This window comes from Coffea arabica, chromosome 3c, assembly GCF_036785885.1.
Source record: "Coffea arabica cultivar ET-39 chromosome 3c, Coffea Arabica ET-39 HiFi, whole genome shotgun sequence".
Classification (NCBI taxonomy): Eukaryota; Viridiplantae; Streptophyta; class Magnoliopsida; order Gentianales; family Rubiaceae; genus Coffea; species Coffea arabica.
The window spans coordinates 37787456-37804728 of NC_092314.1; the positions used below are offsets into that span (position 1 = coordinate 37787456).

Here is a 17273-nt window from a genome sequence, read left to right on the forward strand (position 1 = left end):
AGGATCTTTACTAGTCAATTTTGGAGTGAAATGTTTACATTGTTGGGAGCTAAGCTGGACCTCAGTACAGCTTACTATCCATAGTTTGATGGCCAAACTGAAAGAGTAAATCAGGTACTAGAGATGTACCTCAGATGCTATTCACATTTAGAACCAAAGAAGTGGAATCATTGGTTGACTATGGCAGAATGGTGGTATAACACTAGCTACCACACAGCCATCCAAATGACCCCCTTTGAAGCCCTATACAGGCAGGCACCCCCCAACTGGCTCTGGGACCATACATTTAGGCTAAGGTGGCTGTAGTTGGGGACTACTTGAGGGAGAGGCATAAGGTTGAAATTACTCTGAAACAGAACCTGAAGCAGGCTCAAGAAAGGATGAAAAGATATGCTGATAAGAGGAAAAGTGAAAGGAAGTTTGAAGTTGGAGATTGGGTGTAATTGAGACTACAGCCTTACAGGCAAGGTTCAGTGGCTATGAGAGGCAACACCAAGTTGTCAACACGATACTATGGACCCTATGAGGTGGTAGAGAAGGTTTGGGAGGTTGCATACAGGTTTAAGTTGCCAATAGGTTCCAAGATACACCCTGTTTTCCATGTCTCTCTACTGAAGAAGAAGGTTGGGAACCAAATTACACCTGTCTTGCAGCTACCAGAGGTTGATGGAAAAGGGCACTTGAGGGTCGAACCAGTTGCAGTGTTAGACAGAAGAATAGTCAAGAAAAGGAATGCAGCTGCAGTGCAATGGCTGATTCATTGGTGGGGAACAGATCCAACAGAGGCAACATGGGAATTTGCAGAAGAAATTAGGGAGCAGTTCCCTCAGTTTCAATCTTAAGGACAAGATTTTTTTTAAATGGGGAGGCTTTGTCATGGAGTGTAGAGGAATTGCGGGGAGATCTTCGCAGTCTAGCTTGAAGAAAGAAGAAGTCGTGTTCCAGTTTACAAAGAATGCGCAGTCGATCAGCTTGAAGAAAGGAGAAGGCATGACTTTAAAACCATGCCTTTTCCTAGCACAACTAAATTGTGCTTATGTTATGAGCAAGTGGAGTTGATTATTCTAGAATCCCACGTGTCCTTACCTTATTGGCCTATTTAGAAGTTAGTTAGTCCAGAAATGGCCATCAAAGGATCCTAGTGATAGCTAAGTTTTGTCATTTTTTCCAATTGGTTGTAAAAGGAGACTTGGCTCTGCCAATCTCCCTCCTCTCTCTCTCACATTTTTTCCTTTATTCTTTCCCCTTCACTCTGAATCCATTGTTTCTGTTTCTGTAATTGATTTCCCAAGTTATTAATGAGAAGCTGAATTCATTATTTTCCTTCAAATTCCCGTTCCATTCAATTTCTTGTTAAGAACTAGTTCACTATTGCTGCAAATAATCTGACACCATTGTTGTAATCTGGTTGTATACCATTACATTTTTTCCTTTTATTTGTCGTAGAAATGTTTTATGTCAAATTGTGTCTTTAGCAACACCAAAGAGAAATGGTACTATAGTCAATCCGCAACACCTTCTATCAGCAATAGGTCCTAATATTCTTTCTATCAAGGGAGGTATATGAGCATTTCAAAAGTTTGGGGAGAGACAAGTGAAATAGTCATAAATCTCGTAAACTTAATTCTTATTTTTTTCTCTCCTATTTAGCATGCCTAATTAAAACGAATTAATGAGTCGTATGGATATTCGGATTTTACCCATGTTCACATTCAACTTTTCACTAACCAATTTTTTTTTTCATAATTTCTCTCTTTTAAAAACTTAATCATTTTAAATAAATTTTAATTATATTTTGTTACATTTTCCTCTCTCTTCTAACAAACTTTATTATTATTAGTTTTTTATCCATATATATCATTTTATTTGGTGCTATTTTAATTGTTACTTCATTAAAGTTGCTAGAAACTTCCCTTCATGAAGAAAATATGCTTTGGCATCTTTGATATTTAGTTGAATAAAGACGCATAGTTTTCGGCTTTTAATTATATATAAAGTTAATAATTTATTCAAAGATTAATACACTACTTGAAAACTTAGATACAAAATATAAGTATTCACAAATATATAAGAAAATTATTTTTCTTTTGAACTCTTCATGCTTACATAAATTCACAACTAATACTAATATAAAAAGAAACCTTGCTACAGGTTGAAATGCTTGTATGGCAATTGGTCATGATAGTCAAATCCCATGTTTGAAGTCATCTAGAAAACTGATGAAGCTTACAGAAAGAAACCAACTACAACCAAGAAGTCACCAGAAGGATTAGCACTGCTCTTCCTGATCTGATTACCTCGATCCAATACCTTCTTTTCCTTCTCGTCCATAGGAGCCATAAGTTGTTCAAGTTCATGGAACTCCGAATCTTCAACACGGGGCACATTTCTCAACAAGCTTGGCATCATCTTTGAATCTGCAGTTAAAAGCCCCTGCTTTTGCCCCAATTTCCTTAAAATCTAGTTCTTCTTGCTTGGCTTAATTCTTTTGGCTTCGTCCCGCAAACAAATCACATGCTGGAACCTTTGCAGATATTTCGGACTTCTTCTTGATCATCATGCCGGAACTCTCATTTTCTTCTTCTTCTTTATCATGCCTCACAGGCAGTGATAAAGATAATAGCAAACCCATCTGATTCTGATCACACCCGTTCCTCTTTTTACCACCAAGCATATATTGTACTTCTTGATGATCATCATATCATGCATGATTAGTGCTTTAACATTTGAGCTATGTCTGAACTCTGACGAAAGAGATGAATCTTGAGGAATTATCAATGTAATTCAGCAATGTTATTGAAAGAAAAAGGGAGAAAGAGAGCAAATGAGATGGAGAACTGAATAAAAGGGGGATTTGTTGAAACTGAACGAAATTGATTTTACATAAAGAAAATACACATAAACAAGAACTCCAAACATGACGGTCTCAATAACAACAGAATAGTTCTGTTGAATTGGATTTTCAAACGCTAAACTATAATCAACTGGGCTCTGGGAGGTAGTTTCCTTTGAAGCTCCTTCGCACTTAGTAAAGCAGCTTCCCTGTTCCCTGGCATTGGACAGAGCTCTTCATTCCATGATGTTCGAGTATAACGAGGAATTCGGCAATCAACTATGATCTTCTCTAGTGAAATGGCAGTCTCGAGCAAATAATTGCAAGTTGAACATCGGTGTTGATCCCAGCCCAACCAACAAATTCGATCACGTTGAGACACTTGTGACTATATCTCCTTGCTTGCTCTTCCCACTCCTTCTCACACACGTCTAACATTCCTTGGTTTCTAAATACTTCTGGATTTGATAAGGTTTGGTGTCTTGTTGCCCAATCAATGTCATACTTCAATGTCAGCGTAATTAGTCCAGGAGATGCACCTATGATGGAGCTGAAGAGGAGAGCACTTTCATCGGCAACTGCTACAAATTTCAATTCCAAGTGCTTAAGGTTGCGGAATTCCGGAAAATTAGATGGAAAACCTACGCATCTTGTTGAACCCTACACTCGAGATGTTAAAAGCAGAAGTTAATGGTTAAAAGCAAACCAGCACCAGTGAACAATTTAGGAAACAAAGACAAACAAGTAGCACATAAATAAAAATGCAGAAACTGTTAATCAATATTACCGTGAACCTCAGATCCAATTCTAGTTTTTCCAGCCGAGAGAGATACAAAGAACTTGGAGGATTGATGATGAACTTCTCACAGTATTTGTTGAAGCCGCAATTGCTGACCAAAGAATTGTGGTTCGTCCCACATCGGAGGAAAGTTAAGGATGCCTTCCGTTTTGCGCCTATAAATATAGGCCTCATATGTTGAGGTTAATTGCACCACTCAAGAGAGTTATATGGGCTATTAGTTTCTTGAGTCATTTAGCCCATTTAGTCAAATATTTTAGACTCTCTTGTTTTGTGTTTATGAATATTTCTTAAACCTTTTATAAATGCCTTTTGGCCTAGGAACCACTTTCCTAGAGCTTTTGTATTTCTTCTTCATAGTAGAAATATTGTTCCTCCTCCTCCCGTGGACGTAAGTCAATTTGACCGAACCACATAAATCTTATGTGTCTTTTATTGCTTTGTTATTTTGTCCTTATTGGGTTGCCGCAACCCTTTTATATGGTCGATTTTACCGCCTAATCATTATATGATCGGTTATACTGCCTAAGTATTATATGGTTGGTTATACCGCCTATTTTATTCTAACATTAGTTTATTTATTCCTAAGCCAGTCCTAACAAACTGGTATCAAAGCTGGTTGATATATTTTGCAAAACAGGTTTAGCTCGTGGGGTCCGTTTATCCTGTGGGGCCCGTTCATTCCGTGGGACCCACTCATCTGATGGGGTCCGCTCATCCTGTGGGGCCCACTCATGAGACTTGCATATTTTGACCAGTTTTTTGAGACAAACTTCAAGTTACAGATTTTGTGGCAACAATGACGATAACAAAGACGGTTGTCGAAAATTCGATAGGAATGTCAACTTCGGGATATGGTAGCTCAAGATGGAGGCCATTCTTGTTTAAGACGGAGTTGATTTGACAATACAAGGAGTTGAGAATAAGCCAGAAGATGTAAAGGATACGGATTTCGCCAATATGGATAAGAAGACCAAATCCAGTATAATCTTATATCTCTCCAATGAGGTTTTGCAAGAGGTAGCCACTGAGACTTCAGCAAAGGCCATGTGGGACAAACTTAAGGCCTTGTATATGAAGAAAACAGTCGAGAATCGACTATATTTGAAACTGAGTTTGTACATGTTTTGGATGTCTGAAGGTACATCTATACTCTCCCATCTTGATAAATTTAATTCCATCATTATGGATTTGGAGAATATATATTCGAAAATTGATGATGAAGATCAAGCCCTATTACTTTTGTGTTCCCTTCCCCAGTCCTTTAAGCATTTCCGTGATACTATGATTTATGGAAAGAAAACAATTTCGTATTGAAAAATTAAATCTGCATTAAAATCTAAAGAGCAGATAGATAGGGATATTACTAGGGAAACTAGTGGGAGTCAAGCTGATGACTTGTTTATTCGGGGTAGATCTAAAAAGAGAAACACAGAAAATAGAAGTAAATCCAAGTCCAGACATAAAAATATGGTGTGCAACTATTGTAAAAAGAAGGGTCATGTTATCTCTGATTGCTTTAAATTGAAAAATAACGAAAAGCAAAAAAGGAAAATTTATTGAGAAAAATACTGAATTTGCTGAAACTAGTATAGCAGCTGATGAGAATGATGGAACCATTTTCTGTGCAACAAAAAATATTTTTAGGTCAAACAATAAGTGGATTTTAGATTCGGATTGTTCATATCATATGTGTCCCAATAGGGACTGGTTTTCTCTAACGCCCCTGACCAATATTGTCTCACAGTTAACCGTCCCATTGGGCCGTGGATTTTGTTCTTGAAGGTGGGGTTATAGCGCACAACAAGTGAATTGCCCAAACCCGCAGGTCAAGAAACCCAACACCCCTCCAAAAGACCTCGGTTAGGTAGGAGAGACTACTACAGGCTATTAAAGCAACCCCAAGACTTCCTCCCTAACCGATGTGAGATCATTACAATCCACTCCCCTTAGGGAACCCAGCGTCCTCGCTGGCACATCGGGGTCGGGAGTCGGCTCTGATACCAACTCTAATGCCCCTGACCAATATTGTCCCACAGTTAACCGCCCCATTGGGTCTTGGGTTTTGTTCCTGGAGGTGGAGTTATAGCCCACAACAAGTGAAGAACCCAAACCCGCAAGTCAAGAAACCCAGCACCTCTCCAAAAGGCCTCGGTCAGGTGGGAGAGACCACTACAGGCTATTAAAGCAGCTCCAGGACTTCCTCCCTAGCCGATGTGAGATCATTACATTTTCAACATATGAATCAACTGAAGGTGGAGTTGTCTTAATGGGTAACAATACCGTTTGTAAAGTTGTTGGCAAAGGCACAATCCGAATTAAAATGTACGATGGTATTGTGGGGACGCTCACAAATGTTAGACATGTTCCAGATTTGAAGAAAAATCTCATCTCTTTGGGCACTCTTGAGTCTATTAGGTGCAGGTATTCAGGTGGAGATGGAGTTCTCAAAATCACTCGAGGAGCTCTTGTTGTTATGAAAGCACACAGATCTGGTATTTTATATATTTTGCAGGGATCTATTGTTACAGGTGCTGCTGCTGTTTCAACATCATCTTTGTCAGATACAGACATCATCAAATTATGGCATATGCGTTTGGGGCACATGAGCAAAAAAGGTTTGGGCATATTGAGTAAAAGAGGACTTCTTTGTGGACAAAGTACCGGGCCATTGGAATTCTGTGAACATTATATTTTTGGGAAGCAGAAAAAAGTCAGCTTCAGTTTACCAGCAATTCACAAGACAAAAGGTACTATTGATTACATTCACTCAGATATATGGGATCCTTCTCGTGCTTCTTCTAAAGGTGGTGCCAGGTACATGTTGACTTTCATTGATGATTATTCAAGGAAAGTTTGTGTCTATTTTCTTAAGCATAAAAATGATGTTTTCCTAACTTTCAAGCAATGAAAAGTTTTGATTGAGAAATAAACAGGAAAGCATGTTAAGCGGTTGAGAACAGATAATGACATGAAATTTTGTGAAAGTGAATTTAATGAATTTTGTAAGAATGAAGGAATTGTTCGGCATCGTACTGTCAGAATGACGTCTCAACAAAATGGTGTGGCTGAACGTATGAACAGAACGCTTTTGGAGAGAGCAAAATGTATGATCTCCAATGCAGGGTTGACAAACGACTTTTGGGCAGAGGCGATCAATATGGCCTGTTATATTGTCAACCGTTCTCCTTCTGCATCTTTTGATTTCAAAACTTCTGAGGAAGTTTGGTCAGGTACTCCTGCTGATTACTCCAATTTAAAAGTTTTTGGGTGTCCAGCATACATGCACGTGAATGATGGAAAATTGGAGTTTAGAGCTAAAAAGTGTATTTTTCTTGGGTATGCTTCTGGGGTGAAAGGATACAAATTATGGTGTCTTGATCCCAAATCTTCAAAATTTGTAATCAGTAGAGTTTGATGAATTGTCTATGTTATCTTTCAAGAAGGAGTCTTCTAGTTCTTGTACTACTGATAGTACACAGGAGCAGGTGGAGCTTGATATTGGCAGTTCCGGTCCTTCTCAGTCCAAATCTTCTATTCAGCAAGTGCCAGTAGATGCACCTGAATCTACTGTTGAAGATAGTTCAGAAGAAGAGAAGTATTCCATAGCCAGAGATAGACAAAGAAGAGACATTCAACCACCACAAAGATATGCAAATTTAGTTGCATATGGTTTGTCTGTTGCAGAAGAAACTGATGCAGTTGGTAAGCCTTCCACCTATTTAGAAGCAGTTTCTTGTGATGATTCTGCAAAGTGGTTGATTGCGATAAATGAAGAAATTGAATCTCTTCATCAGAATGAAACTTGGGTTCTTGTAAAGTCGCCGTCAAATAAGAAAATAGTTGGTTGCAAGTGGGTCTTCAAGAAAAAGGAAGGTATTCCAGGAGTTGAAGATGCAAGGTATAAACCACGATTAGTTGCAAAGGGCTATAGTTAGATACAAGGTGTTGATTTTAATGATGTATTCTCACCTGTTGGTAAACATAGCTCTATTCGTGTTTTACTTGCTTTGGTTGCCATGTATGATTTGGAGTTAGAGCAGCTTGATGTTAAGACAGTTTTCTTGCATGGCGAACTTGAAGAACAAGTTTATATGAAACAACCTCAGGATTTTGAAATTGAAGGTAAGGAAGACCATGCTTGCTTATTGAAGAAATTCTTATATGGATTGAAACAGTCTCCAAGACAGTGGTATAAGAGGTTTGATTCCTTTATGTTGGGTCATGGTTATTTGAGGAGCATGTATGATAGTTGTGTTTACTTCCGAAAATTAAATGATGGTTCTTTCATTAATTTCCTGCTTTATGTTGATGACATGCTCATTGCGGCCAAGAATTTGTCAAAAATTCACACTTTGAAACTGCAGTTAAATAGTGAATTTGAAATGAAAGATTTGGAAATAGCCAAGAAAATTCTTGGCATGGATATCAATCGAAATCGAAGAGTAGGGAAGTTATTCTTGATCCAGAAAAATTACTTTGAGAAAGTTTTGGAGCGTTTTGGCATGAAAGATGCTAAACCAGTATCTACTCCTCTGGCTAGCCATTTTCGGCTATCTGCTGCTCAATCACCAAAATCAGATGAAGAGGAAGATTATATGGCACGGGTTCCTTATTCCAGTACAGTCGGCAGTATTATGTATGCAATGGTTTGTACTCGTCCAGATATTGCACAAGCAGTCAGTGTTATTAGTAGATATATGCCTTGTCCTGGTAAAGTACATTGGCAGGGTGTGAAGTGGATTTTCAGATACTTGCGAGGTACTTCAAATGCATATTTGGAGTTTGGAAGAAATAATAACACTTTGGTTGGTTTTGTAGACTCAGATTACGCTAGGGATCTTGACAGGAGAAGATCACTTTCAGACTATGTATTTTGCATTGGCGATTGTGTTGTTAGTTGGAAAGCTACTCTACAGCCTGTCGTCACTTTGTCTACTACAGAAGCAGAATATATGGCTGTGACCGAGGCAATCAAAGAAGCCTTGTGGTTGAAGAGTTTGTTTAGTGAGTTTAGCCTACATCAAGGTATTACTGTTATTCACTGTAATAGTCAAAGTGCCATACATTTGACTAAAGATCGATGTATCATGAGAGGACGAAACATATTGATGTGAAATATCACTTCATTCGGGATATCATTGATGAAGGAAAGATTCTTGTTCAGAAAATTAATACCAAGGACAATCCAGCCGATATGTTTACGAAACCTCTTCCAGTTTACAAGTTCAAGCAGTGCTTGGACTTGATTGGTATTCATTGTTGGTGATTTATGCCCATTGGGGCTTATGTGGAGAAGGTGGAGCAGTTTTACTATTATCGATGTTGGGGACTCACCAAGATGGAGATTTGTTGAAGCCGCAATTGCTGACCAAAGAATTGTGGTTCGTCCCACATCGGAGGAAAGCTAAGGATGCCTTCCGTTTTGCGCCTATAAATATAGGCTTCATATGTTGAAGTTAATTGCACCACTCAAGAGGAGAGTTATATGGGCTATCAGTTTCTTGAGTCATTTAGCCCATTTAGTCAAATATTTTAGGCTCTCTTGTTTTGTATTTAGAAATATTTTCTAAACCTTTTATAAGTGCCTTTTGTCCAAGGAACCACTTTCCTACGGCTTTTGTATTTTTTTTTGTAGTAGAAATATTGTTCCTCCTCCTCTCGTGGACGTAGGTCAATTTGACCGAATCACGTAAATCTTCTGTGTCTTTTATTTGCTTTGTTATTTTGTCCTTATTGGGTTGCCGCAACCCTTTTATATGGTCGGTTTTACCGCCTAAGTATTATATGGTCGGTTATACCGCCTATTTTATTCTAACATTAGTTTGTTTATTCCTGGGCCAGTCCTAACAGTATTGATTACTAAAGGAAACTAAAGAGAGTTCTGGAACTTCTATTACGCATATGTTTATCCTTGGCCCGGCGTATTTGAAAGATACAAGACTTGCAGCTGAAACCTCAACATTCTGCAACTTCTGGCAATATCCAATCTCCAAGTGCTTCAACTTGAGTGACTGACCCGAAGCTCTGAAGTTTTGCAGAGAGGAAGAATTTTCCACCGTTAGTTGCTCGAGGAAAGGACATGTTGATAAGAAGTATGCCAGATCTTCTTCAGTTATCGAAACAGACTTCAAGCACAGGACTGTTAGTCTATCAAAACTCGGAAAATCAGAAGGTAAATCCAGCAACCAGGACAGGAAAGTATAGACACTATCAGAACACGTATAACATCCGGCAGCTGCAGTCAGATCCACTTCAAGCCTTTGGACTCTTTTCACGATGGCAAAGTCGATCCATTTATCAACAGCAGTTGCATAAATATATGACCCGCCCAAGTCAAAAGCAATTCTCAGTCGTTCTAATGATGAACCTTCATGGGAATCTAAGACTTGATTAACCCAATCTTGATATTTTGGTGCTTCGATGTGGCGTTCTTTAACCCCATCGAACATAAACCGCATTGTTTCCGATGAATCAAAATCCAAATGGCTACCATAAACTTTCCAGAGGTTCCTCCACCTACGAGAAAGGATACTTGTCCTTGCTGCCTCTTTCATCGCCATGCGTGACAATATGTTTCCCAGAATTTCTTCCGGCAACTGATCAATCCAATCCTGCAAAAGCAATATTTCCACATTCAAAAGACAGGTTTGAACAAGTTGTATAGTTTAAAAAAAAAAGTAAAGCTTAGTCTCTAAGACACAATCAACATAGCAAGAAATACAAGTTTTGATCAGATATTTATCTACAAAAACGCAGGTGCAGATTAACATGCAAAGTAATATGCCCACGCTACCAATATCCAATATTGGATATATAGCTACCGAAAGAAGACGTGATTTCATATTCCAAAGTACTTGATAATTTAAAAGGCAACAAAGGAGAATGAACAATTCATCTTTTTATGATTGTTTTTCAATGAAAACCCCTAAAAATTAAAGAAGCTGATAGATAAGATAAGCCCAAGATGCAGCAGTGTGGCAAATAAGATAAACTCAAGAATAAACAATCTCAAAAGAAAAGGGAGACGAGAGGAGAGAAGCTTTCACCTTCTGGCGCGACTGCGGTGGTGCACTACGGGCCTTCTTCGCCTTTTTCTCCATGGAATGCACACAATTAGCTGCTACAATAGCCAAACTTCAAGACGTTTTTGTTGAACTTAGAATAGCCAAACTTCAATCGATGATTTAATGATCCTTAAAACCAACCATCAGCCTGGTTAGCTTAGCGTGGGGAAATCTTTTTCCTCATAGCAGTAGGAATTAGTAATCCTTAATAATTGCGGATTCGGATACATATTTGAAGCAGAAGTGGGTAACCAACCGTTAAAACAATAAATTGCACGGACAACCATTGAGGTTTCGTATGATTACAATTATTTCCTTCAATTTTTACTAAATGGCAAAGAGCCTCTATTTATAGGGAACAGGTATTGATAAAAGTCGTTGTTTTAGTAATAAGTTTTCAGGCATGTATGGTAAGTAAAAAAAAAAAACACTAATATCACGTTGGCAGATCCCAAACCCCCTAATTTCCGAAGTATTTTTGGAGCTTGTTTTTTAACTGCACTAAAATGTGATTCATGTGATCAACACTAAAAGCTCTTGGGTACGAATATTTTGTACTCAATTTTTCTATGGCTAGCAACATATAAATTTATCAATATACTTGAGATGTTGAGCTGATACTTAGCTACTTAAAAATCTATTTGCTGAGTTGGAAATTATCTCTTTGTATCTTAAATCACACAAATACATTTTTTTGTGTAGGTCGTTAACACAAATTCATGCATTTCTTATCTTTAACTAAAAAAATGCGTTGTACAAATTATGAAATGTCACTCTTACTCGATTACTTATACTGATTATAGATTTTAATTACTTTAAATTAGTGGTGACTGGTATGATTTGATTTGTGTCAGAGAGATATATGAACTAACTTAAAATAACCTTCGTAGCATGTTATTTGGCTAAAACAGGGTTTCTTTAATTCTTAAGACAATTGGGAAATTGAACGCTATGATCGTACCTAGGGTTATTTCTTGGTTAGGGAAGTGATTAATGGTCGTACCTTGATCACTGATATAATAAGGAGAAGCTGATTATCAATGCATGTTTGACCATTATAACTTATTTATCAGCGAATAAATGAAATTATCATTGCATCGATGATCAATTGAGTGAATCATCTTCGAAATTATTTTTTGGTTAGAGATTATTCATAATTGATTTAATTTTGTTAAATTGTCATTTAGTTTTTATTTTATTTAATTTATTTGAATTGTTTAATTATCCTCAATTATATAAAAATTTCCCAAACTTTGAGCTTTAGAGGAAATGAATTATCCCCAGTTCCTGTGGATTTGATCCTTCTCACCCTATATACAAAATTTATATTTTTCTCATAGGTATTCATTATTGTACAGTCTCGACACCTATCAATTTTTGGCGCCGTTGTCGAGGACTGGCGTTAGTTAATTTGTTTCTTTTTAAATTCATTTTATTTTTAATTTTCTGATACTTTTCTATTTTATTCTCCATTTTTTTGTACAGGTGAATTAATTTCCGATCCTAAAATAGAGAAGATTCCATATATAGTAAGAAAGAAGACTAGAAAACACAAAGAGGAGCAATCAATTGTTGCATCTCCGAGGTTCCATTTAGAACTCGAATTGGCGGATTCTTTTAGTGCCATCTTGAGCGATTCTGATCAAGAATACGTCGTCATGGTTAATGCTCGACCTTTGAGGGAGTTGGCTACCCAAAATTTACACCAACAACCACTTTGCATTACTTTTCCTGCTTTAGCTGATAATACCCCTTTTGAATTAAAATCTAGTCCAATTCACCTTTTACCGCCTTTTCATGGTCTTCCAGATGAGGAACCCCATAAGCATTTGCGAGAATTTGATATTGTGTGAACAAGTATGAAACCCCCTAGGATTATTGAAGAACAGATAAAAATGAGAGCATTTCCTTTTTCTCTTAAGGATTCGATAAAAGATTTGTTGTACTATCTGGCAGCAGGTTGTATCACAACCTAGGCACAGCTAAAGAAGAAGTTTTTAGAAAAATATTTTCCTGCATCCAGAGCTGCCAGTCTGAGGAAAGAGATACATGGCATTACACAGCATCCTGAGGAGTCTCTTTATGACTACTGGAAAAGATTCAAGAAGCTGTGTACTAGATGCCTTCAGCACCTGATAAGTGAACAATTGCTGCTTCAGTATTTCTATAAGGGTTTACTCTTTAGAGACAGAAGCTTTTTAGATGCTACTAGTGGAGGTGCCTGGGTGAATAATACTCCTCAAGAAACTTGGGAATTAATAAAAAGGATGGCAGAAAATTCTCAACAATTTGGCACAAGAAAGGATGTCCATACTCGCAGAGTAAATGAGGTAAATGGCTCATCAATTCAACAACAATTATCTAAATTAACTTCGATTATTCGACAGTTGGCTGTAGGAAATTTGCAGCAGGCCAAAGCATGTGGCATTTGTAAGGACACGAGTCATCCCACAAATAGGTGTCCAGTATTACAAGATGAAGGAGTTGAACATGTAAATATGACTAGTCACGTGCCCGTGCCAAGAGAGGAGTATCAGCCATACTCTAGTACCTATAACCCAGGTTGGAGTGATCATCCGAACCTCATCTATGGAGGAAACAGACAACAGAACTTTATGCCAAACAGACAACACGGGTACCAACAACAATATTAGTCTCAACCACAAGCTCCTTCTTCCAATTCAAGCCCATCATTAGAAAATATGATGAAAGAACTAACTGCTAACACTATGTGGTTCCAACAGAAAATGAAGTCTGACATGCAAAATAGTAAGACTTAAATTAATCAGATGAAAGATAAATAAGTTAGATGGCAATATCAATCAAATCATCTGGAATCCCAAGTTCAAGAAAAATTGCTATCTCTATCTGAAGTGAACCTGAAGAATGTAAGCGCCATGACCTTAAGAAGTGAGAACGAAGTTAAGGGACCCAAACTCGTGACTTCAAAAGATAAGAATAAAAATCGGATAAAAAAGGAGTTTCAAAAGGAAGGAATGAGAAATGTGAATTCAGAGGTAATTCCTGATTCTATAATTAAAGTTAGATCTAATCCACCGCCTTTTCCTAATAGGTTGGAAAAGCCAGAAAAGCAAGACAAAGAGAAAGAAATTCTAGAGGTTTCGAAAGGTAGCAATCAATATCCTTTTGTTGGATGCGATCAAGTAAGTGCCAAAATACACTAAATTCTTTAAGAACTTGTGTGTCAACAAGAAGAAATTGAGAGGGGATGAGCAGATCGTGGTAGGTGAGAATGTCTCAACGATTTTACAAAGAAAACTGCCACCTAAATGTGAGGATCCAGATATGTTTACTATCCCTTGTAAGATTGGACATTCTAAAATTACAAATGTCATGCTAGATTTAGGGGTTTCTATTAACGTGATGCTTAAATCAATGTATGATTCTCTAAATTTAGGACTTTTGAAAGAAACAAGGGTAATAATTCAATTGGCTGATCGTACATTTGCTTATCCGGATGGAGTAATTGAAAATGTTTTAGTGCCAATAGATGAATTAATTTTTCTTGCTAATTTTTATGTGCTTTACATGGATGTTAGAAGTGCTCCAAGTCCATCACCCATTATCTTAGGAAGACCCTTCTTGAGTACTTCCCAAACTAAAATTGATGTTAGTAAGGGTACTCTTATAATGGAATTTGATGAAAAAGTAGTTCATTTTTATATTTTTGATACAATGACACATCCTATTCACTCTCATTCTGTATTTTCCATTCATTCTATTAATCCTTTTGCGCGAGAATTTCCTGAATTTAATTGTAGCGGTAAATTGAAAGTTGCTACGAACAAGCATCATGGGTTGAAAGCAACTTATAATGTGAAAATATACAAAAAGTTAAAGAAGAATGTTGCATTCAATGAAAAAATGCCACGAATTGAAAGAAAGCTCGAATTACAACCGAATTAAGAAATGATACTTTATGTCTAGCAAAAAATATTAAAGAAAGGCATTTATTGGGAGGCAACTCAATTAGTTTTTAGTTCATTTTTATTATTTTTGTTTCAGAATTCTTGTGTTTTGTGTGTTTGATTTTGATTGTGTTAATTTAGTGGACAAAAGACTAGCCCTTCACAAGGCACATCTGCATTTGACTTACGGGTCCATTATTTTCACAAGTGCAGAATTTTAAGATTGACGTGTCTGCGCCTTTTGGACATGTGCAAGGAAGAAAATTCCCAAAGTCATGATCAGAAAACTCTCAGTCTTTATGATGTGCCCGTGCTTTCTAAATACGAGCTAGGAAAGAAATTTCACAATGTAAGGTTAGAAGACTCCCAGTCTTTTTGACGTGCCCGCGCCTTCTGATCATGCACTAGGAAGAAATACCCCAACGTCATGGTCGGAAGACTCTTCCACTTTTTGATGTGCCAGCGTCTTGTTTCAGTGAGAAGGGTAAAAAAAAAACAGAGAGAAGATTTTTCTTTTTCCTTTTACTTTTCTTTTTCCATTCTCTTTTTCTCTCTTTCTTTTTCTTTCTTTTCCTTTTTTTCTTCTCTTTTGCTTTTTCTTTCTTTCTGCATTCTATCTTTCCTTTCTTTCTTTTTTCTTTCTCTCTTTCCACTCTCCAGCTACATGACGGACTACCTAGGGCTCCTGTTCACCGCTCATCTCTGTCGCTTGCTACTCCCAGCGCCATCATCGTCATCCCTGCCAATTTTGTGTCATCAAACATGATGCAAGAACTTGGACATCTATTTTCATCACGTGGGATTCAACCCTTCTTTTGCTCCAGACTCGTAGCCGATTGCTACCCCCTCAGTTTTCAGAGAAGTTTCGTTGTCCCTTTTACTTCATATTTTGTTCTTTATTTCTTACATTGAGAACAATGTAAGATTTAGGTGTAGGGGGAGAAGTATATTAGAAAAATGCAAATGTAGGCATTTTTGTTGGAAAATTTTTTGTTTGATTTTTTTTTTTCAAATTTTATCCAATTTTTGCCTATCTTTGTGCATATTTGTGATTGTCCCTGATAAATGATGGTTAGACATCTCAAAATTTTCTATTGCTAAGATTTTATACTTTGACGCGTTAAGGATGACATGGTTAAGTTTAAGAGAGTCTTTTTGGGAAATATTTTAGATTTTGTAACTTTTACAATTTTTAGTTAGCTTTTCTAGGTATTGTAAATATTTTTCTGACATTTTTCATGTAAATTGGTTTACCTATTAACCATAGTTCTCCATATTTGAAAAATGAAGAAGACGTGTGGTTTTTAGTTTTATTTTGGTACTTATTTATGGATTATGTTTGGCTGCACTCCGCTAGTTGTCGTTGCCTAGTAATCGGGGGTTTTCACCAAAAATGTCGACTTTCACATTAAAAAATGGTGATTACTATGAGTATGTGGTTTTTAAGTGATGAGAGTTGAGTAACTGGGTTCCTTTATTTGGCTGATATCAGACTTCGTGTCAAAAGGTTTGAATGGCTAAAGACTAAACATTCCTCAAAAAAAAAAAGTGAAAAAAAAACTCAAGTGTAGGGATATTTTAGAAAAGAAAAAAAGATGTGCTAGTAGTGAAAAACGTGGAAGAATGCGAATGAATTGTTAGCCTGCTGATCCATGGAACTTAATGTTGAGATTTTGCTTAATAGTCGAACTATTTGCTGACAAATGTTGGTTGAATATTTTATATTCTTAGATTAGTTAATCGGGAATTGGAAAAGTCTTGGGTTTTAAAAGCTAACCGGAGAGATATTTTTTAGAGATTAGTCATTAATGCTTTACATGTATTTTAATTATAACGTGACAATAGATAATTTGAGTAATAACCATTGTTTGAACTCAATGACTTAGTAGTATTTCATTAGTTATTCTCATGCTTGAGGACAAGCATGACTTAGGTGTGGGAGAAGTTGATAGGTTGTATTTTTGTCATAAAATTCATGATTGTTTTCTCTTTAATTTCGACCAAATATTGCATTAATTGACGGATTCTACTTATATTTGGTAATTGTGTTGGTTGCAAGGATCCGAAACAAAAAAGGAATTAAAAACATGATTTTTACTAGATTTCTGCGTAATTCGACGTAGGCACGTCAAGGTCTAACTCTACATGTCCGGAAAGATTGGGATTTGGCACATGATCCCCAAAATTCGAATTGAAATTGCAAGAGTCGGATGCTCCATCAGATAGATAGTATTTGATTTCTACTAGGACGCTAGCTATTTTGTCTATTGAGGCGTATTCTTTCCTTTCTGATAGGATGAGATTTGTTATACTTTGATTCGGCTAAGTAATAGTAGTTTACTAATATTAGGAAGCAAGACCAGAAAGGTATTGTCTTTTGCCTTATTTTTCTTGTTTCTCGAGCCGAATAGAGTAGTGGTAGTAGTAGTTTTGGGTTTTGTATTGTTTTTATTTTAAGGAAGAAAACAAACGATGGACTTCTTTCTCTTTTCCTCAAGAATTCATCTCATCTTTTTGGGGAGAATGGCCGCAGTAATAAGCTCCAATATTTTGTGCGTGGCGTTTTCCATGAAAATGAGCTAAACATCTTATTCTAGTCAAGAAACAACAAAGGATTTGATTCATCAAAAATTGTGAAATCGAGT

At 36.9% G+C, this 17273-nt stretch overlaps 2 protein-coding genes across 2 annotated transcripts; one reads left to right on the forward strand and one right to left on the reverse strand.

The window, feature by feature from the left end:
• Window positions 1-479: 479 nt before the first annotated feature.
• Window positions 480-842, forward strand: LOC140037943 (uncharacterized). Its single transcript, XM_072083127.1, has one exon. The coding sequence runs from the start codon at window positions 480-482 to the stop codon at window positions 840-842; it is 363 nt and encodes a 120-aa protein (XP_071939228.1).
• Window positions 843-9478: 8636 nt separating this feature from the next.
• LOC140037944 (F-box/FBD/LRR-repeat protein At5g53840-like) lies at window positions 9479-10735 on the reverse strand. The gene is made up of 2 exons (XM_072083128.1): window positions 10682-10735; window positions 9479-10246 (listed from the first exon to the last, which is right to left on the reverse strand). The coding sequence occupies exons 1-2, from the start codon at window positions 10733-10735 to the stop codon at window positions 9479-9481; spliced, it is 822 nt and encodes a 273-aa protein (XP_071939229.1).
• Between the last annotated feature and the right edge of the window lie 6538 nt (window positions 10736-17273).